At 37.4% G+C, this 23260-nt stretch overlaps 1 protein-coding gene across 39 annotated transcripts in view; it reads left to right on the top strand.

The window, feature by feature from the left end:
- LOC135200192 (ankyrin-2-like) overlaps positions 1 to 23260 on the top strand; it is a 702328-nt gene that overhangs the window by 315566 nt on the left and 363502 nt on the right. The window contains exon 1 of one of the 39 annotated variants that reach the window (XM_064228596.1): positions 4312 to 4593. The exons of the other annotated variants lie outside the window; for them this stretch is intronic. Within the exon in view, the coding sequence (XP_064084666.1) occupies positions 4570 to 4593 (24 nt within the window). The 5' untranslated portion in view covers positions 4312 to 4569. Of the gene's footprint in view, positions 1 to 4311; positions 4594 to 23260 lie in introns of those variants that run through there. 39 annotated transcript variants of the gene reach the window in all.

Here is a 23260-nt window from a genome sequence, read left to right as displayed (position 1 = left end):
TATGAGTTCTTCGTCCTGAGCTGACGGAGTGTCAATCTTACTATTTCAGTTTCTTCTCTTTCAAAGTAAAACCTGTCGCTCTCTTAGGGATAAGTATCCTGCTCCGGTTGAGAGATTTTTACGTCAAGGACACATTTACCAAACACTTTGTAAACCTTTGATAGAGTAATCCGAAGGGCTTCAGTATCTCAAGGAGATCACAGAAAGAAGACATACCTTTAACCCACCTTGACTATATGATTGTTCAACGCTGTTAAGGATGAGGGGGTGCTTGGTAATAGTATGACTGTGTTTACATGAACATTATCTAGTTTTAGATTCTATAAAGGAAGCGGTTAAATAGAAAATGTGTAGCATATATTGATCAAACAGTTTAGCATTCCAGTATCAGGCGCATAACCTTGCGACCATTCTTTCTTATTGCATTAGAAGTACAAATCGCCTGTGTCGGGCGAGACTAGGGGATTAGTAACTTGTACTGAAATCTTAACAAAATTGTACATTATAGAGTCTTGAAGCAGTCCTTCACTTGCCCATGAAAAGTGGTCTCCTGAGATCATACCGACTATTATAGCTAGGACCTGACCTTATTTAGATCTTAGAAAAAATTTCTGAAAATCAAAGGAAAGAATCGTCAGACATCTCCCAGCCAACTAACTAACATTGCTTCTCTTCAAAGAAGTGCTATATTGTAGACATGAACGCTATGAAATATTATGTATCTTCAATATCCAAGTGGGTTTGGCTCCAGATCACCCATTAAAACCAGACGACTCTGCCCTTCAATTTGCTCACAATCCTAGAACTGATTTCAGATGCTGTCTACCTCGGCCTATTGTACATCTAACTCAGCAGAGATTACTCGTGCAACATTATCTGCACTCTGGGCTCCCTATCAATGGACCGGTGGTCTACCTTACTGATTATCATCCTTCTCAAGTCAACCAGTACCGCTTCTGATATTTAAATTCTTGGATGTCCTGTCAGATTAGACAAGAATCATGACTGTTGGATTATTTCATCGACCCCATCACGGGACGCAATTCTAATTCGATTGGGCACCATGTGTTCCATTACGAGGCATTATCTAAAATCCGTTTTGAGTAACTGACAAGTGAAGGGCCTCGCTTAAGAAATCTCCCTTCCTGTAGGGTTCAAAGCGAGTTTTTCTCTCGAATCAAGACAAATGTTTTATGATGCATAGTTACAGGCCGTTTACGAATTAAAAGAAATGAAAACTTGCTCTTGTTCTTGTCTCTATATTCATATTCATAGACTGCGCAGTATATTCATATGGTTTGACAGCGATGCTTTGACAAATACCGTTTATAGATCTGTTGGCTGATTTTGGCATGTTCGTCCGATGTGATTTGAAATGAGTGGGATGTTTGTGCCTGTATGGGTTCGCGGAGCATAAATCAGTGCGTTATATATATAAACGGAAAGGTAACATTTCCAAGTTAAACAAAATTAGGCAAATTAGTTTTAATTTGGTTTGATAAGCGTTTGTAGAGAACCTTTGTGAAATAATAATGCGGTGCACTTGTTAATGTCAACTAATTTTTTTGCCAATGCTGAATCTCTCGTTGTAAGTAATTTATTATGTCCGATGAATTCAGACTCCAAAATATGACAAAATACTCAAGGAAGTGCTCATTTTATGATGGAAATTTACTAGATGTTGTCAACATGAACATGGAGCAACATTTATGTTTGTTTGCAATGAAATCCAGAAAAAAGAAAAATTATTTGAAATGTCGATGTAGTTCAATCACAATCCAAGAGGGTGAGAATTCTGATTTCAAGGGAACAGTGGTGAAAATGGCACCCAGAGAGCCACCAACAAGGACTCTTGAGCAGAGAGGAGATAGGACTGCGTCAGCGAGTAAATCATTTTTTTTTTTTCAGTCTTGTCAACAACTTGTCATTATAGAAAGAAGCCCCTCAGATGCTAGAGTATTATTTCATTAAGGAACTAATGATGACAGCGTGAGTTTTATCATTTAGATGAAGAACTTGAATCGAAATAAAAACTAAAAAATGCTGATGGAACTGGGTCTCTGAATTGCTGTCCTTTTTTTCTTAGCGAAATGAAAAAAGAAAAACTGGGCGAAGAGTAAACGGAGGATAAGTAGAAATAACCTAGAAATCATTGGATGTAGGTAAATTGGTGTGAAAGACATTTTTGTCCGCTGCTTCTCTTGTGCCTGTAGCTAATGTGACGGTTCAGGGACGCTGTTTGTCAAGTTTCACAGCCGAGGAAGATGCTGGTTTATGGTGTTTTTAGGTCTCCTTGCTAAGGGCTTCTTAGATCTGTGTAGAAGTGAGCTGTGTGATGTTTTGCTTAGCAACCGGCAGTTCACTAGCTATTGTAGTTTGGGTACAAGGGAAAGGATTGTGGTGGTTATCTATTCTTTCTGTAATCTGCAACTCTAATTCAAGTATCAACTGTCGTTTCTCACAGGGATCTAAAACGTTTGAGCTGAAGTTTATTTCTTTTAAGGAATGGCATGGCTAAACGAAGAAGTAATGATGATATAATCTGAATATTGTCCCGGTTCCAGTTTACGATTCTTATGAAATTTCTTTCTTTGTGTCACTTTCATGTTTGTTTTTGTATCTAACCCGTTTCCACCATTAAGAAGAAGAGCTCAAGATTTTCCATAGTTGTCCAAAAATATTCTCCCATGTCATTACTACGTTGGAGGTTGCAGTATCAATTGTGCGACACTATCAACGGTATTGAAGCTCTGCGAAGCGTCCTCTTAATCCCAGCTGCATCTCTTTCTGCCTAAACTTCACATCAGTTTCATTGGTCCATTGTCACTTAGTTGTCAAACTTCCTACGCCCTCATCCGTCTTTCATTCTCATTTCAGTCATATTCTTCGGGCGAGCTTATTAGTATCCAGCAGTGTGACTTGGAGATATCATTAAACTAGCTGGTGATAGTAACATCTCCTTTCCTGACCCACAGCCGAAATTTCGGTCATTCACAATCCGCGGGTTGTTGCCATTCAAGTTGCGCAATTTATTTTTTCCTACATGCCTTATTTTATGAATACTCGTGCTCAGGGGATAGCTTGGGGAATTGAAGGTGTATCCTGGAGCTCAGCAGGATTTGCATACTTTTTCAAATCCCTCGGTGATATATGCAGCCTCTAGATCTCTCTCTCTCTCTCTCTCTCTCTCTCCCCAGTCTTAACAACTGCTCTTTCATTTTTAATTCTGTGTGAATCTGAAAGCTTTTGCCCGAGGTGAAAAGGTCCCAGGGAAATAGTTACCTGTCCTGTGATGTTCATTTTACGGTTCGTCACCCTATATGGAGAGGAAAGTGCAGTCTTTGAGTATGCGATGATCTTTAAAATGTACAGTCTTGTTTTATCGCAGTTTGAATTTTTGTTCACTTGTACACACCGTACAAGTGACCAAAAATGAGATCAGAAATTTAGTGTACACCACACTAAATTTCTCATCCTTATCACTGGAAATAAAGTCGAAGCGGAGCTTAAAAAAAGTTTCATTTGTAGTCGTCACTTATATTGGAATGTATCAGCATGTATTTCAGTGGATGGTGAGGGTATTTTAGGTACAGGTGAATGTTCGTACAGACTCACGAGCTCATTGTAATTGATATTAAAAAAAATCTCTGTATTGAAGACAAGGAAAAGGATATAAAGTTGTAATTGATAATTATTACAAAAAATCCAAGAATGATTTACTTAGTAAGCGCAAGCTTTGGCTGCTACATTGACTTAAAACATAGAGTTACAGAATTGTTTTATAAAGAATTTGTATCTATTTTTAAGGTTCAAACAAAAAAAGTCTCGGTGCACCCGAGATAAGTTTAATTGACTGAAATCCGTAACGTTTTCTGCGAGGAGAATTGAGGTTGAAGTAATTATGTGACGTAATGCTCTGATGCAAGGCAGTTTCGTCATATTTCAGTTTCGATTTCATGCTGGTAATCTAGTCTTCCCGTGCGATCGTATCATTTGATTTGTCCTTGTTTTGTTTTGTTCTCTTTCCGCCACTACTAGTTAAGTGGCATGTTTAAGCTCTCTAATAATAATAATAATAATAATAATAATAATAATAATATATTGTTTACATGTCTGTCACTTCCTTCAACACATCTTGCTATGTTCACCTCTGCGTGACCCCACCAGCGGGCTCGAATCCAAACGTGCCCAACACCAGTGCCGTGTTTCTCCTCCTACCCATGTCATACCCGCTGCCACCTACGTTACACATATGCTTAGGGTGGAGGCTCCGCCCCCAGCGAATATAAATATATAAAGCGTCCCTCACACTGCCGCCTGAGCAGTATAAAGCTCTCCGAATCCCTTTGCGAACTTCCGAATTTCAACGAACTTTTCCCCCGAACGAATTTTATGTTTGTTTCTCCCGTCTTTTTGTTCCGTCATTTGTTTCTTTTTTCTGTGACGTCAGTCGGTCCATCTTTTTCATTGTTTGTCTAAGGACGGATACAAGCAAAGCCAAAGGCGCTCGTTTTCCATTCTAAAGAGGGAGGCTGATCCAGAAGTGCTTTGTTCTGATTGAGGTTAGACATGAGACTCCCCTTTTTGGAAAAGGTTAGTTCCGTTTACCTATTTTATGTTTCTAGTTCTTCATCATCGTAGATTTAATGTGATCTTTTGTTAACCGTAACAAGATGTCATCTGGTCTTGAAAAAGTTCTTCATTGGCTTGAAGAAGATGCATTCTAGACCATACTCAAAGTCATTTAACCTGCTTCCGCTCATCTGACTGGTGTATTGTTTTTTTCTTTACACTTTTGTTATAACAAACATTTAGAACACTACTTCGTTAAGTTTACTACTCTGGCGTTTTTTCATTTATTTTTGTCTGTTTTGTGAATAGTTATTGGTTTTGGATGTTGCATTTTAAGGAAACTGTACATGTTGATCATAAAAAAAATCTCGGTAACATGTTAGCTGTGGCTTTATATATGTTAGACCAGGTTCCACTACGGTTTAGTGTCATCTGTGTATTTATCAACGCTTCTAAAATTTTTTAGATTAACGTTGTTTGAGTTACGTGTATTTTGTTTGGATTTGTCCTTGTCCCCTGTAGAGTGAATGGCATTTCAAAAGAAGAGCCTACTTGCCGTTCTCTGAAAGACTCACTCGCGGAAGGATACCAAGTCCTTGCCCCTTGTTTTGTCACTGCTGACGTTGGTTACATCCACAGCCATGACTGAACCATTGACCTTGCAAACGCAAGCTCAATGCTTAACCACAGAGCTCTTCAAACACACACACATATATATATATATATATATATATATATATATATATATATATATATATATATATATATATATAATATAATATATATATATATATATATATATATATATAAAGTGTGTGATGAGAGAGAGAGAGAGAGAGAGAGAGAGAGAAAAAAAAAATTTGAAACTTGTGTGTGGGAATGTATGAATCCATATAATCTTAATAATTTTTCTTTCAGTACGAGGAAATAAAATGTGTCAACTGTAAATATCCATTCTGTCGAGTAATGTATAGTAGATGCGGTGGTGTTCAACCCATCACATCATTTATTTAGTGCTGTCCATTTCTCCTTTAATGAAGGGCTATTGTTTCTTTTGAAGGCAGTGAAACGTGAACGAGCATAGCTGACCAGTTCAAGCTCGATCGGTTGAAAGGAAGGAAATTAGATGAAAAGAAGTGTTTCGTAATTGATAAATAAACGGAAAGTGTTCGAAAGTGGCAAGTCTACGGAACGTGTTTCCCAAGTAACAACGAAGCAACATTCTGCAAATAGAGGTCAGAGGGTCTAGGGAGTCCTCATAAAACTTTCATATCTCGAGTGTTGCTGGATATTTCTCTCGGCTTCAGAAGTATTACGGGAAGTTATTGAAAAAGTTCTGAGATTCTGAGAAGAGCATATGAAGGCAGAAGCCTTTGTGGAATCCGCTCGGTCCATTCATCGTTCAGGGTTTCTTCTTTCAAAGCTGAACAGGGGAATGGTGAATGTTCGTCTGAAATGTGGAACCGATATGGAAAAAGTCAAGGCGGACAGATTTGAGCTGTCTCAGCTCTACCATTACTTTTGTTCATTGGTTAAACGCATTCGAATTTGTGAGATTTCTAACCTCAATTCTGAGTTCTACAGAAACAGCATTGGATTTCGTAGAGGAATGGCGTCATTTTGATGTGTCTGTTATACTGTTTAATACAAGAAAAGGATATTGTCGAGAAAATGTTTAGCCAGAACACTTTTAGAACATTTACTCTTTTTGGAAAGTGTCGTGTTTATTTGCTTACGTATTGGTCGGCATTTTGGCTAAACTCCAGTGTAGACCAAATCTGCTGTCGCTTGACGTTTATGATGGGTTTCACGATGACTGTTAGCAGTGGGTGGTAGTATATACTATGTGTTGACAACAGGACCTATAAACAATTGCTTGACTTGTGTATATTTTGTCATCCTATCTCGGAATGTGGATTTTTCCCCTAAATGAAGAGCCGACTATGATTGCCATGTTCTTGGAATAGAATAATTGGGGGAAAGCATGAAGGGTGCTCATTCCTATCGGCTGCTCGGATTAACGTAATTGGGGGACTAAAGAACCAGCCTCTCTAAAGCGCATTCCAGTAATCATGTATTTTCTGTGGAGATTCTCTCTTTACCTAGAATATGTCCAAAATTTCTTTAGAATCACTTGTTTAAGGGGAATGGCTTGCGTGCATTGTTTTTTTTCGGTTTATATTTTTTCTAGCGTTATTTATGTTATATTTACTGAAATCTCTCTCTCTCTCTCTCTCTCTCTCTCTCTCTCTCTCTCTCTCTCTCTCTCTCTCTCTCGCGATTGTCGTCTTGAGTAATTCACTTTTAAGTGCTGTTGCAGAGTCTCAGAATATGAACGTCATGGAACGAGTTTTGAGAAACGTCTGACGGTTGAAAAATGATGAGGAGACAAACCAGAGAATAGTTGCCTCCCTTAATGTTTCAGTTGTCGTTCAAATTAATTGCTGTTTTTTTTTTTTTTTTTTTTTTTTTTTTTTTTTTTTTTTTTCATTCGATCAGTTTTCAGAAAGTGATATAGTGCCTTAAGTTAGAATGATAACACAGCTATTTATATCCGAGAAAAATTGCTGGTGGATTGACGTGTGGCACTTTACATCAGAAAGTAACCTTCAATAAAGTTAGATCATGTATCCAGTAAGAAAAATGCCTTGAATTTGTCTGTCCTTTTAAATATTTCTGAATTGCCATAGTTGTTATGGTGCAGTAGCCTAACTGTGATTACTCTCTCTCTCTCTCTCTCTCTCTCTCTCGCATCTCTCTCGTCTCTCTCCTCTCTCTCTCTCTCTCTCTCTCTCTCATCTCTCTCTTTCCTCCGCAATATTGCATACGATCACATTTTGAAGCGGAAATCCAAAGTGAATGATACAGCGAATCGTGTGCGTGCAAAGAAATGGTTCAGTGTAATTTGCAATCCGAGGCGCCGGTTTTTCATTGTTATACTGCTCGTGTTTGTCTCCATGGCAACGAGGAGGTGCTTGTTTTCCTCTGTGCCCTGAGGCTGCCTTCTTGACTCGATTTCGGAGCCTTTCCCGGGTCTTCATTCCAAAGGGAATGCCCACATTTGGATTCCGGTTCCGTATTTATTCCTTGTAATTTGACTTGCTCCTCTGTCACTTTCTAGTTTAGGGTATTGTTGCATTTTTGGTGACAGTGTTGTTTTTGAGCTGTGTGTGTTTGTGTATATATATATATATATATATATATATATATATATATATATATATATAACAAAATTTTGACAATTAAATAACTAAATTTTAGTAATAGATGGTGTGACTAAGCGAATTCCGATTCGTCATTGAATACTCTCGTATGGAAATGAGGAATACCAGTCTTAACAAACGGTAGCAGGTATGATACGAGTTGGCAATAGCTTTTCCTAGGTCAATATGTTTTTAAATTTAATATATATATATTATATATATATATATATATATATATATATATATATATATATATAAAATGTGTGTGTGTGTGTGAATTTTTATCACATCACCGTGATTCATATACATGCATTAAGCTACAAATGCCTTTAATATCCAATTCGCTCTACCTCGGAATTAATATATTTTCATACATGTTAACCGAAGTGGAATCCTTTTAGCTGATAATAAAGGAACTAAACGCATTATGCAGACAACTTGCCAGTGTTAACTGTTTCATCCACCTAGATAGCAGGTTCTTCAGCAGTGGTCCGAATAGCGTTTTATTCTTTATGTCATGCATCTGTATTTGGTACACACTCACATTCCTTGAATATTAAGCCATAGCAAGCCCTTTCATATGCAATGCCAGTTTTACTCGTCTATTAGTGCTCCAGGACTCAAGAGAACTTAGTGCATGGCCGTGACTCCCTTGGGGGATGAAATGCCCCGTAATTTATAGATGAGCCGCTCATGAGGCTAAAGGCAACCACACTTATATAAGGCCAGTCTGTTAACTGGCGCCGTAGTAAGGAGTTGGTGACCCGTGGACGTTTCTGCGCTAGGGATTTCCAGTGGTTAGGGATACAGAAGTAATGCATCCAAAGGCGAAGTAACTCTTAGAATATTACCCTAAATGGTAGATGAGCCTTTTCTAAGGCCAACGGCAATAATATGGAAGTCATCACTTCTTGTGGATCAAGAGGAGTTCATGGTTGTGGGGTTAAGGTTTTCAGCCCATATATAAATATATATCATTTTTAGCGGATGTGGCTCCAGGAGGGTATTAACCCTCCTTTTCTGAACAGTATGTATATATATATATATATATATATATATATATAATATATATATATATATATATATATATAATATATATATTATCCACTGTGACTGCTTCTAACTTCTCGATATTTTCTCTGGTCCCTTTCTGCAATTTAGCAATTAGCTGTAAAATAGCTGTAATTTATATAATTACTAAATTAGTGATTGATGTATCATGCAGCCTTGATTATTTGTTCTTATGTGTAGCTTTGCGATATCTAAAGAATAGGCCATTAGTTCTCTCTAAACTTTTTCTTCTTATGAATTATTGTCTTTATATAATACGTTAAAGTTGATCGATGAATGTCAGGTCCATTTGTAGATGAATGTCAGGTCCGTTTTTACTTGCTTATGAATCTGACGTATATAAACATTATATGGATAACTACCAGGAAGCGAATTTTGACATGTTTGGTACGTTAGGATAAGGTGACACTGGTACTGTTGGCATCTAAATTTAAAATAGTTCGAAGTAGTATCTTGTTTAGAGACTGTATGATTACTTTTATCCATTCCTCCACTTCGGATGCCAGGTATGCATGAGGTAGCATGCGATTAACTGGGGAAAATATGTGTTGTGGCCAGGCGCGGTATTGCGATACAGGAAATTGAATCAATCTTTCGGGGTGTCAGTTGGGGTTAACAGACCCAGACTGTTTTGCTAAGGATGGAGTTAGCTTTTACTTATGTCATTTAAGCTGAAGATTGGTATGAAAGGTATAGGAGCCTCAAATTTATATAAACTTTCTTATTTAATTTAAAAAAATAAATTAGATAACTAAATGAAGGCCGACTATTTGTTTAAATTAGACAGTTCCAAATCCTTTTTGGTTACGAATGTTATGTGGCCACTTGGTGGGTGTCTGTTGTTGATGTGCTGCTGTTCCCCTTATAACCTATTCGCACGTAAACAAATGTTTACCTACTTGTGGAGTTCAGTGCTTTTTGCAGGTGCGATATCAAGTTACTGCGACAGTCGAACTATTTTGACTGACCTATGCAGTGGGAGTTTGCTCCTTGCTAACAGCAGTGCAGGTTCATGGTGAGTGGCTCCTAGTTGAAGAATGGGTAGAACGATAACCTGGACAAATAAAGTCTGTTGAATGTAAACATTGGCAGAAAGGAATATTCCGGGACCGCCAGTGAAAGTCTACTTTGTGTAAACATCCCTAATCGAAGAGTCAGTGAAGCGCTAACGTCGCCAGTTAAAGTCTCCTTCATGTAAACAGCAGTCGAAGAGCCTTTCGAGGTGTCAGGCTGAATGTTTGCCTCACGTATTCAGAGAATAACAAAGTCCCTCATGCACCGGTAACCGATTACTGTGAAACCTCTTCCACTTTATATTCCCATTTTTCTGTATTTATTTGGAAGAGAAATAACTGATTGGTAAGGTTGAGTAATGCTTCTTATAATGTTTGTGAAGCCTTCGAGTCTGCGAATTGTGTACTGGGTTATATAATCAATGAAGTCGAATTCTTTTTCTTATTTTATTTTATATCCGCCATCCCTTTAGTCTGAATAATTGGTTCGTGAAACATGACGTGTGTATTTGAATATGCCTTGGATAAATGGTGTTAATATATATACCAACAAAGGGAAATGCACTGCAAGTATTATGCAGACCCCCTTTCCCTTCCTCTCTCTTTCTGTCATGCGGTATATTGATTGATTCTGTGCATACAACTGGCGTCTCAAGTCTCACCTGTCAAGGTCGTCGACGCCGATTTCATGCAAAAAATCCTATCGTTGAATAGCGTGTTTATCGCGGGGTAGGTGACGTCATGGAATTTGGAGTAATGCAGTGTTTATTGCTTTGCTTAAGGCCAGATTAAATGTTGTTTCCTGTGTATGGCTTTTCCTTTATGGCAGGGCCATCGAAGGTACCCCTATTTATACAGGCGCGAGGACTAAACGAGAAGAATTGAGAGAGAGAGAGAGAGAGAGAGAGGAGAGAGAGAGAGAAACTAGTTTTAGGGAGCGGCACGGTGCCAGACCACCGCTCAGACTATCGGGGTGCCTTTACCCCAACCTTATTTAGCCCCCACCCCCACTGCTACTACCACTACCACTACCACCTTCCCTCCAGCACCCCACCCCAGGAGCGCGTACGTTCTCTCTTTTAGAGGAAAAGGTAGCATGCTGCAATTCGACCAGAACCTCTCCTCCATTTAAATGCAATGGTCCTTCATCATCAGCATTAGTCGAATCTATTTTACCTGTCCATGACTTCGCGGACCTTTTCTTTAAGTTCATGAAAGTACAAACACTGATGTAGGTGTCCTCGACTGTCTGCTCCTCAATTGATTTTTGGTAAAGGTTTATTTATAGTGATGTTCGCGTTAACTCATAAAATAGCGTGTCTAAGAGTAAGCTGTAACATTTTCATTTCCCCGTTCTCTCTCTCTCTCTCTCTCTCTCTCTCTCTCTCTCTCTCTCTCTCTCTCTCTCTCTCTGTACTTTTCCAAAGGGAAGGAAAAATTCCATACAACGGCAGTTGTGCACCTGACATCCCAGCAGTGTTTCCGAATACAAATGGAAGTTCTTTCCCGAATCTCAGTCAGATGTTGCAGGCACGACTACATAACCAGTATCCTTTTTTCGTAACCCTTTTCACCATTCTCTTTCTCTCTCACGTACACATTTCTTGGTCTTTTCTGTTTCTATTTTCTCATCATGCAAATCGTTCTCCCCTCCGCTTCTCACTTGACCGTTACGAAGAGATTGTTCTTGGTACTCGTAAGAGACAGGGCTTATGTCTGAATGTATCGTTTGACTTTTGACAAGGGGCAGCTTCAAGGCCATGTGTGTTTATGTATATTTATGTATATATATACATATACATATATATACATGATGTATATAAATATGTATTATATAGTATATATATTATATATATATGCATTATATATAATATAGATGTGTATATATATACATACATATATACATACATACATACATACATACATATATACATACATACATATATATATATATATATATATATATATATATAACTTGTAAGGTTAAAAACTTTACTCTTCTTTGGGAACAAGTCATTTTGCACTCTTGGCTGGTTTACAAGTGCCAGCATTTCTGTTGCGAGTCACTTCGTGACATTTGGTCTTCATTGGTGCTCTTGTTAGAGCATTTTTCTTTAGTAGTGCCCGTGGCACCTAATGGTTTTCAAGTGCATAATATATATATATATATATATATATATATATATATATATATATATATATGATTAATTTATTTTAATAACGCTTTAGACTTTGTTTACGTTTTTAATAATGCTTTAGACTCTGTGTGCGTTTGGTTTTGGTACCTTGAAGCATAATTTATGTTCTTTTGATAAACAATTTCCATTAATGTCCCGCCAATTGGTTATTATTACCATCTCGGATATTAATTCAGTTGTTTTATTGTTCAATAAAGGGTATATGATAGATTGTTTGGATGATAGATCTCACATTTTCTAAATGTGAATTGCTTATTGTCCTATTTTGTTTCAAATTTAGCCATGTCACTGAAGTTGTGAATAGGACGATAGAAATTTTTATTTTACTTTTATCGGACTGAAAACCTCGAACCAAAAATATTTAAATTACATCAACAATTTATTCAACTTCCAACTCCGACATAGTGAATGGTCCTCCACTTTTCACTGAGAATAGTAGTAACTTAAATCTATTTGTTGGTGATAATTCTAATTTTATCTTCATGGCAGAAATATCAAAGACGATGATTCATGTCTCTTTGTTCTTATTTTGTATTGACTTTGAGAAGTTTCTGCTTTTCCAACAGATTCTATTTAACAAAATTGTTCCCATATGGAACTTTATGGTTCGACATTTGTGGTTTATGAAAAAAAAAACCTTGAAAATCATGCACGGTGTCCCAGTCAGCTTTTAACAGCTGAGATGAAATCAAGTTTATAGATCATAAGTGTACTCTATAAAATTTATAAAGAGAGCCTTTTAACAACTAGCAAGATATTCACCAATGACAACAGAACCATTTTTTTCTCTCTCTTTTTAACGTGCTGAAGCTGCCTTTTTTTCTTTGAAAAAGCTGTTCTTCGTCTGAAGGTCTTTTGGGAGTGACAGTTTTTGTGCAGAGGTGTTCCCACCACTGAGCATTTTACCAACCCTTTTCATTCCTTTGTCAGGTCGGGCCTCGTAGTACTTATGGTGGTAAAGACTAACGAGGTATTAGCATTAACCATCAATTTTGTCATCTGGTATTTGGAAGAATACTATTGTTGGTCCTGTTTCTAAAGAGTGGGACTCTAATTGGGATGTCATTTTCGTGTTTGGTCTTGGTACAATTAGGACAGTCTCGAAAGACAGTGAATAATCCACAAGCCAAAATACGTATTTTTTTTTTCTGCTAAATCCGTTATCTGTTATAATATTGTATCATATTCGTGCATTTTTTTCATCGTTAGACTTTACAGCAGTAAAGCAAAAAATAACTTTTTCCACATGAGAAACCATTTCCTTTTGCCATGTATACCTCGACTTTCGGTATTTCTCTCTGCCGTATTTTTAACAGCGTTATTTTGGAATTTTCGCTCTGGAGCTGTCTTATTCCTGTGTGCTCAGTTATATAGATGTAGACTCATTTGCCTGTCGCCTCCAAAACATGAACATATTTCTCTCTCTCTCTCTCTCTCTCTCCTCTCTCTCTCTCTCTCTCTCTCTCTCTCTAGAGTCCAACAAATACTTTTTTTTGATAATATATCTGTGAATGATAAGTAAATCTGGGAAAAGTACATTTTCCTTTAATATAAAATCTTTCTTTCAGTTAAAGTGACTTCGTTGTTATCAGCCTTAAACGAAGGTGTGAATTCTCACTGACATCCGTGTGCCCTCGATAATATATACCTAGATCATTCATTTTGGGTGTTTTTACCGACTGGATTCACCTCTTAAAGGTTACACTTTCGACATTTTTTATCGAATACCCCAAAAGAACAGTCTTTGGTGTTGGATAATTGTATCCCTTGTGTACTAAACAGATAAGAATTCTGTTTCCAAAAAAGTCAGCGGTTTTGTGGGAAGATTCACTGAGCTGCGAAGACATTAGGCGAAATTCGTGGTTCCTGTACGAGACATGTTGTAAGAGAGACGAACAACAATTCAGTTTTCACAACCCTATGTTTGTTGCGTTTCGTGTACCTGAAAGGAAAGTTAATATCCCAAACCTAAGAATCGCAAAACGCCATGATACGCAATGACTCTTGTATATTTCGCAAGATGCACTTAACTGAGTTAAGAGTAAAACTTAATGCCTGCTTATGAATGATACGTTCTCCCGTTTCAGCTTATAGTAACATTTTCTACATTATAATTGATTTCTTCTTCAGCTCCTTTTGTCATTTTGTATTTATTTGTATTTTTTTATCAGTAGAAAGATTCTCTCTCTCTCTCTCTCTCTCTCTCTCTCTCTCTCTCTCTCTCTCTCTCTCTCTCTCTCTCTCACTCAATTTTCTTTCTTGAACATGGTTGGCTGGTTCCAGTAATTGGTTACAAGGGAGATGTGTTGGCGATTGCGAGCGAGCGAATTCAAGCGATGCGGTCGTTTCTAGTTTGTTGAATTCTTGGCCTGGTGTTTTCGACGATCCCCTTTAGAAAAATGGTACGCCCGTTGGCCGTGACCCGTTCTCGCCGGTGACATTCTGCCGGAACCTATTGGTGCTGCTTCCACTGACACAGCGTTGCTGCATTTGCCTTTCCTGCCGCTGCAGCACCTGCTGCTGGTACAACAGCTGCGTTGTCTTATGCGGAGACTGCGTTTCCCCAGTTCTCCATTTCATTTGGGCGAGGCATACTCAGATTGCCATAAGTGTCAGTTTATTATTAATATAATAATACTTCGTGGCAATTTGCTTTCACTCATGTTTACTCAAAGAAAGAAGAAACTAGTTTTATTTTTTTCATTTCGTAATCAAAAGCAAATAGAAATAACCCCAAATTTTATTTCGATTGTTTCTGTTTCGTTATTCGTCAAGAGCTGTCATTCCAGGAAACGTGAAGTCTCTGTAGCTGCTCTGAAACATGTGATGCCAGCTGCTGCTGCCCTCGCGAACATTTGGCTCGATTGTCTTGACCTCAGTCTGAAGAGTTGCGTTACGTCACTCTAACGATTGAGAGATTCCTTATGTAACTTTCGAACGTGGCTAGTTTGACTTAGGCAGCTACTACTTCGGGTTGGTGTGAATTTGACTCTGTCCTATTTTGTTGCTTCGACTCTTGTTGGCTTTATGTATTCCAGTTAGGCTAATTATACTTTTCATCATTTTTTCCCCAATTATTTTGGGACATCAGATTCACGGTTTTCTTGTTCACCTGGAGTATGCACGAAGAAGTTAATTGGAATTGATTTTACATCCATATTGTATTCTTATGGGACAGAGAGAGAGAGAGAGAGAGAGAGAGAGAGAGAGAGAGAGAGAGAGAGAGAGAGAGAGAGAGAGAGAGAGTTGTTGTTGTTGTTATTGATGTAGCTGCTTGCAAGGGTATTACGTTGCTGTTAGCTTTGTTTTCATTTGCCATAATCTCGTTGTACAATTCCTGATATGTTTGAAGTCGATGGAACACGCTCACCTCACACCCGCGTTCTGTGTAAATCAAATAACCCACCTGTCTCGCGTAGGAGAACTCTTGACATGTACTATATTCATATGCTTTGCATCCCACGTAGCCCAAGCATGATTTGGCTTGTTGGGATTAATTCAGACGGAGGCTTGATCGAATTTTAAAATGCAGGGCAGTATTTCAGGTGAAAGATTACTCTGTCCTGTCGCCTTCAACCTTAATCATTTTTCATATTTCTGTTCGTTACAGAATTATGTTTTGTTTGGATATTTTAATGCAATAAAATTTCAAGAGGAAAAAAATAATGTTGGTTTGACTCGCTTTTTTTTCTTGTCTTGTCTTTTTAGAATATTTTAGAATGTTGATGAAGACAAATGAGACCTCACACGTATACATCTGATATCCATCAGAAAGGATAAGAGGGTTTCCATTGATGCACCCCTCCCCGCCCCTGAGGCTGCACTTACTGATAATTCTCATTTGCTGACCAGTGAGTGGATATTGTTGTCCGTGCTGGCTCTCCTGTTTATTAAAAAGTTCAGGTCAGTTATTCAAAGGTCTCCATCGCCTTTATTCGCATGGTGTTTGTCTTACAGCTTGCTGCATAATGTAACCGGTTTGACGTTTGACTCGTTGATTGAGCATGGAATCGTTTGATGTCGTGACAAGAGCGTTCGAAAAAAGAAATTTGAACACAGTTCCCTGTGTATAGAAACGGATTCCCCTCTGAAATGAAACTGGGTCATGCGTCAGCTGTTACAGACGGGACATTGGAAGAAAAGGTATGCACAGGCCAAATAGTCGACCTTTATTGAAAACGGATGTTTCTCTCAAATATGATATGTCACCCTGGCAATGCAATGAGTGCTCATTGGTTCAACAAGTATTTGTTGCTCCGACTCATTTTAGCCTGAAATGTTGTCGCGAGTATGAGGTTTTTATGAAATTTCTCTCTCTCTCTCTCTCTCTCTCTCTCTCTCTCTCTCTCTCTCTCTCTCTCTCTCTCTCTCTCTCTCTCTCTCATATTGTAAGAATGTGAAAATTAAAAAAAGAAATGAGAGGCCTATAAACGAAGTCGAAGGAAATTTCTGGTTTTAGTTCATTATCTGAAACATCATATAGAATGTATTTATAGGCAGATTTTGTGTTTTTCATGAAATAACGACGATTGTGTATGTGCGAGAGCTGTGTGTATAAAGAGCCCATTGTGAAAGTGGAAGGCATCTTGGACGAGTGCCATGGTCACAATAGTGCAGGGAAGCCACTTGCCCAGAGACTATTTCAGGAACCCCACCTGCTGTCTCGTAGTACACTCCCACAGGGGCCCCGGTTGCCTTTTTAGACATCTATTGCCTATGGTTGGTCGGCATTGATTTTTTTTTTTTGTTCATGAAAATTCATCAGGGATTTTTCTTTTATCTTCGTGCCATGTTTATGTTATGACGAACTTTAGACAATTTGCATTATGCTTTATAGTGTTCTCGCTTAGGCATGATTTCAATGATAGTTAAAGTGACTTAAAAGTCTGAGTCGGTGTTCCTTGGCAAGTTTACCACGTTCTTAGTTATTCAAAAAATTATTACGGTTTATGTCCATAGCATCTTGAGTAAGGATCTTTCATAAATACATGAGTATATTTTATCTATTGTGTCTCTATTTTAGAGGAGAAGTCAAGGTCGAATCATTGGCTCTTGTGTTTTCGTGGCCAGCTGTTTATTGGTCAGTCGGTGTCTTGAGTTAGAAAATAGCTAAGGCATGCTAATGAGTTCCTTGATTTTACCGACAGTTTTTCCCCAAGATTTCAAGATTTTCCGGACCTGATTTGATTTGAAAGAGGAGTATAGTAGTAATAGCCTTTTTAACACAAAGCTTAAAAAAGAGTGAGGAAAAAAACAGAGAATAAGAAGATTCGGTGAACTTCATGATTATAGATTCAGATGTTGAAATTAAGGAAGAGGCCTTTCAGATGCTTCCTATTACTCGTTAGGTAAATGAGAGTCATGAGAAAAGGCTTTGACATAAGGCCTTGAATACATGAAAATGATTAGCACGAGTAGATAATTTTACAATTCGTTTTTGGTAATCACAGGCACAGGCGTCGCCTTCGTTGTGTTGAACATACAAGGCTGCCATGTTATCGTCTGTTTTATGTGACATTCTTGTGTGATGGTGATCGTTTATTTTGTGGGCATCGTTACCATCATAATGGTGATTTGATGAGGAAAAAAATAGTCCATGGATGTGTCTCGGGTCAATTTCTTTCTTTCATTGCTTTGTTACTCTTGAATCTTTGGTGTTGCTAAGGAAATATATACGAGAGTTCATTGAAGTCTGACTGAATGCCCTGGGTGTATTTTTGTCTCTTGGCTCGATCTGTTTGTTATTATCCGTTGTCGTCTGCTCATGCTCCTTCGAGTCCAGTGAAACGGTTTGCTTTGTCTTTTGGGAGCAAAATACAGACATCACCTGAGCAAGTTGAAGAGCGTGACGGGGAAAAGCACATTTTCAGGTTTGTTTTAGGCTGAAGGTTCCTACAGAACGCGAAGCATCGGACTTAAAACTTTCAAGACACGATTCTCATTTTTGCGGGTCCAGTAACATTCAGTTTGGAATATTTAACGACATTAAACTAAAGCGTGCTTGTATACGAAAAGACGTGTAGAGTTCGTCATTGACAGTTTGCGATACGTTAAACCTGAATTGAGATTCGGTGCTACGTATCAGAGGTGTCCGCTTTGCCTGCGACCCTTGACATTAACTTCAGATATGTGGTGGCTCTTCCCAGGGAATGGAAAAATGTTATTTTTGGACTTTTCTGTTTTTATAGTGTTTACCTTTATATTCACTTCAGTTCGTGCGTCACACCACACACACACACACACACACACACACACACATATATATATATATATATATATATATATATATATATATATATATATATATATATGGAAATATTACACGATATCATAGATAAACTGTTTCCCTTTAAGGGCTGACCTAAAAGTGTTAGACAGCAGCGAAAGGAAGGTTTTTTATGACATTAGTTAATAATTTTATTTCAGTTAGCTTTTGTATACATTTGATGTATATTTAATTTTTTTACACACACGCACACATAAATACATACATATATATATAATATATATATATATATATATATATATATATAATATATTTGTACAGCGAATGCTTCCTTTCAACCTTTGATCTACGTAGGTTGTGATGTTCGTCCCACTTCCTTTGGAAATGTCATTATGTTGTTTACATGTACAAGCAGTAAATATCAGCTTGGCATTTTGGACCCTTAGTTATGTGTGAGGGTCTCTTTAAAGAGGCTTATGTCTGAAAATTACCCCTGAGGTTTGGTTGGAAGTGTGCCTAGAACGAATAGATAGCATCTTTAATATATTCTAATATTCTTTTTCTGCCTAGAAAGAGACGGTCCTCGGCTGCTTAAATGCACTTCTTTAGAAACAAGCGATGACACTCGATGTCTTGGTGTAGCATGAAGGCTAGCAAGCTTAGTGTCCCTTGGTAAACTTTTGAAATGTTATAAGTAGCCACATAGGCCTCACGTGTGCTGGAAAGTTTTCAGTGATGATTCATCAAGCATGAGGTTTGAAACGTCGTCACATGACCGCACTCTTCGGACTTGTACTGGTGGCAGCAGCGGCAGCACCAGTCTTGTGCCTCATCAGTCATGGTTTTCCCTCTTCCTCGTTTCCCGTCGCCTCCTACCTAACCTCATTCTCCGTCTTTTCCCCGTCTTCTTCCTTTCCATGCTAGCCGGAGAGGAGATGGTGGTTGTGCGGCTTTAAGGGATTCCCCTCCCCTCCTCTCCCCAGCCCACCCTACCCTTTCTGCCTCTTGCCATGGCCTTCACACCGCCGTCACCTACTACTGTCTAGCAATACTATCCTGCGTGTTTAGCAACACACTCGCTCAAACACGCTTCTAAGTACAAACACAAAAGAAGGTTTCCTTGAAGCAAACAAGAAAACACATCTCAGAGAGAGAGAGAGAGAGAGAGAGAGAGAGAGAGAGAGAGAGAGATTGACTTACGATTTACCGAGTTCCAGAGACCCAAGATCCTTAGCAGTGGTAATGGCAAAAGTTTTTGTGATGTTACAATTATGTTTTCATTTCGTCCCGTGAGTCGCGACGTGAGCTCGTTTTTTCCTTCAAAAGTTTTTTTTTTTTTTTTTTTTTTTTTTTCGTATTCTCTAGTCTCTAAATAATGTGGAAACCGTTTCTCTGAATTCCAGTAGTTCGACTCCTGCGCAGTTGGAGAAACTGCTTTTGCTCTTGTGGAATAGATGAGGAAGGTGGTTGGCAATGCTCGGTTCCCTTTAATACTTCATCCTTAGCACTACAGCCGTTGCAACCGTTGCGTTTGTTGTTGTTGTTACTGTTGTTGTTGTTGTTGTTATCGTCGTTATTATTGTTAGGACTATTATTGTTTCTGTTTCCTCTGAAGATGAAGACCTTGAAGGTAATGATTGGTTGTTGTATCATGTCTGTTGTTTTCGTCCTCTTTTCACACTGGAAATAGTCAGCTCTGACGAAAGACTTTTTGATTCCTATTTAAGGCTGTTTTATCCCGGCGTTTTTATGCGACATTGATAGTGGGCTGATTGATCTCGTCTTTTATTTCAAGCGCTTGCCGGGGCACCCTAGTTTTTGCTGAACATTTCATTGTGTGGAAAGGCAGAGAATAGTAACTAACGGCTTTTATTGCTGTATTGTAATCGGGACGGTCAAGTGGAAATGAGGTCACAAGTTCACGTCCCTTGTGTTTAGGGATAGGGAACGTCATCGGTGCTAAGAAGATAGAGAGGAAGGGAAAAGGTTCTCAGGATTTGTTCCAAATTCTTAGAAGTCAACTGAGGCGCGTACAGAATGTGGAAAAACCTGAGAGAGAGAGAGAGAGAGAGAGAGAGAGAGAGAGAGAGAGAGAGAGAGAGAGAGAGAGAGAGACGAATTACATTTTAGATGCGAGAATCCGTGGTATACCTATACTCCAAAAATATAGAAAATGTGCGAAATCTAGTTACTTGCATGACATATGACCGATTTAGGAATATTGTTGTATCTGAATTGGTTCCCCGGAAGTTAATGCTTCCATCATATATATCAAAGGAACCAGTTACCTATATCGTAAATGTTTAATCTACATCTGCCAAACTCACAAGCCAAAGATGTTTTCAGCACCATGGCTGTTCTCAGTTCACACACTTCATTTCTCATATATTCCATGGTTGTGTGAGTGTGTATATTATCTCTCTCTCTCTCTCTCTCGTCTCTCTCTATCATCCCCTCTCTCTCTCTCTCTCTCTCTCTATATACATATATATATATATAATATATATATATAGATATATATATATATATAATATATATATATATATATATATATATATATATATAATGTGTGTGTTTATTTATTTATTTATTTATTAGTTATGTATGTCTGTATGAAATCTAAGTAAAGTTACAAGACTGAAAGCTGCAGCTTTTGTAAGTGAGTTTTGTTTATGTAAAGTAAACATTTAAGATTGAGGATATTTCTTTTGATATATGTGATAAAGATTTGAAGTTGGTTTTTATGCATAAAGAAACACGTACATATTTTCAATAAGGAACTTATGTAGAATGTCCATAACTGCTTGCACTTACGAATTTTTAATGAATTAATTTAAAGATCTGTAAGTGAAAGTTTTCATTTTCTAGTTACTTGATATGTTTGTCGCAGGACATTTGCGCAGTATGATTTAAATAAATTCCGAGTGACGTGTTTGCGGAATGAATGTGAATTGCCATATATTTTATAATGTTGGAGAAATTTCATCAAGAAAATTCGATTTGCTGATTATATCACCGGCAGATTTCAGAATTCTAAAATAACTTCATAGAAGACAATCATTATTGATTCGAGGTAAGGATCTATTAAAAATGAACTTGTAAGTAGTAGGTGCAAAGAAAAATAGGTACTGAAATATGAGTTGCTGGATCCGTAGATTTAGAAAACGTCATCATTGATATTTGTTCTGCAGTCATGGTTCAGATGCTTGTCGCTAAAGCCTTTCTCTACTTAATCACATTTATGATATATATCATTATATATAATCTACCTGCTATTTCTGAGTAGTTCTAGTCAGTATAGATTATGCAAAGTTTAAATAGATCTTATTGCACCATCCATGTTAACAGTCAAAATCACGACTCACAATTGTAATGAGTTATTTATGTTGAAGAATGGAATCCATGTTTACCGTTTGCACAATTTTTGATGTATTAACGTAACACTACTTGCTTAGGCATGGGATAGGTTGGGGTTTTAGCGTCAGTTCTATATCCACTTACGCTTGGAAAGGAAGAAATGAAAACTCTCAGTAAGGTAATTTAGTTCATTTAGATTGCATTGTTTGCTAATATTTTATTATAAAAGCACTTGCGTTGGCATATATATATATATATATATATATATATATATATATATTTATATATATTGTGTGTGTGTTTTAGTATTTGATTCCAAACAAAGTCACTTGTATGTGTGTATGTATGTTACGACCTCGGGATAATACCTATTTCATTTATATATATATATATATATATATATATATATAATATTGATATATATATATTGATATATATATTGATATACCTATATTGATATATATATATATATATATATTAATATATATATATATATATTGATATATATATATTGATATTTTTCTTCGAAGTTATTTAGTGTTGGAACACTCAGTGTTGAGATGAAACATCAACTGTATAATTGAATGCGATTAAGATTTCTTTACAATGTAGTATTATACGAGTCTTTTCTGTTATTGTGATTTTGTTGCAATTGATATTTTCCTGTGAGGAAAGAACTGAATGTGGTCACACTTTCACAATGTCATTTTCCACTTGCTCTTCTATGAAATTATGCAGAAGAGAACTGGAGCGCGTTTCTCTTCAAGCTGTCAACATTTTTGCACTCGATATGAACTCGGTAATACAGGCCTCGGCCATATACGACCAGTAAACAAATATCGGTTCCCCCCTATCAACTGGGATCTAATTCATGTAGGAGTTTAATCCAGGTATGAGCGTTTCCTTTGTCTGTTTTTGTCACGTTTGATGACGGCCATCTGTATCAGATCTGTGTATCAGTTGCAGTTGTTTAACAATACCAGGATATTTTTTTCGGTTTAGAATTTCGGCGAAAGAGTTGATCCCTTTTCATTTGGTGAATGCGTCGCATAATTTCAGAGCCAAGAGCAGTTTTGTTTGTGGGAGCTGACGTTCACAGTATGCAGGCAGGTTTAACCATAACAGTATAGATCCATGAAAAACGTTAGTCATAAGTATATATTCATACTTAAGGCCAGCGTTTTTATAGATTTATTTATAAACTGGTCGATTTGTGTTGACGTTGGCTCACAAATTTATGATATGGCTTTAACAACAGTACCTCCTGACAGTGTTAGTGCACACGAGGTGTTAGATGTCCTGCAAATATGTTTTCGATATTTTTAATTAAGAACAAAGGTGTTCTGTGCCGTCTACCATTCCTTGTTGAACATAAATGAAATTCCCTCGTTATTAGTTTATTCATTTTAGTTTTCGCTTTCATGAAATTAAATCCTAATATAAATTATAAGCGCTTAATAAAAATTGTAACTACTAATGCAGATGATGAGAAATCTTTGTCCTTTAAAGGGTATTGCATGCTAAAATATTAACTACTGATAACAGGAATTGCTTGAGAGCTTTATATTTGGTCCTAAGTTCATAAACAAAACTGAAAACCTCGGGGACAATACTCTTTCA

This window comes from Macrobrachium nipponense, chromosome 26 (assembly GCF_015104395.2).
Source record: "Macrobrachium nipponense isolate FS-2020 chromosome 26, ASM1510439v2, whole genome shotgun sequence".
NCBI classification, from domain to species: domain Eukaryota; kingdom Metazoa; phylum Arthropoda; class Malacostraca; order Decapoda; family Palaemonidae; genus Macrobrachium; species Macrobrachium nipponense.
The sequence above is the reverse complement of the archived record's forward strand: the minus strand, read 5'-3'. Positions and strand labels throughout refer to the sequence as shown.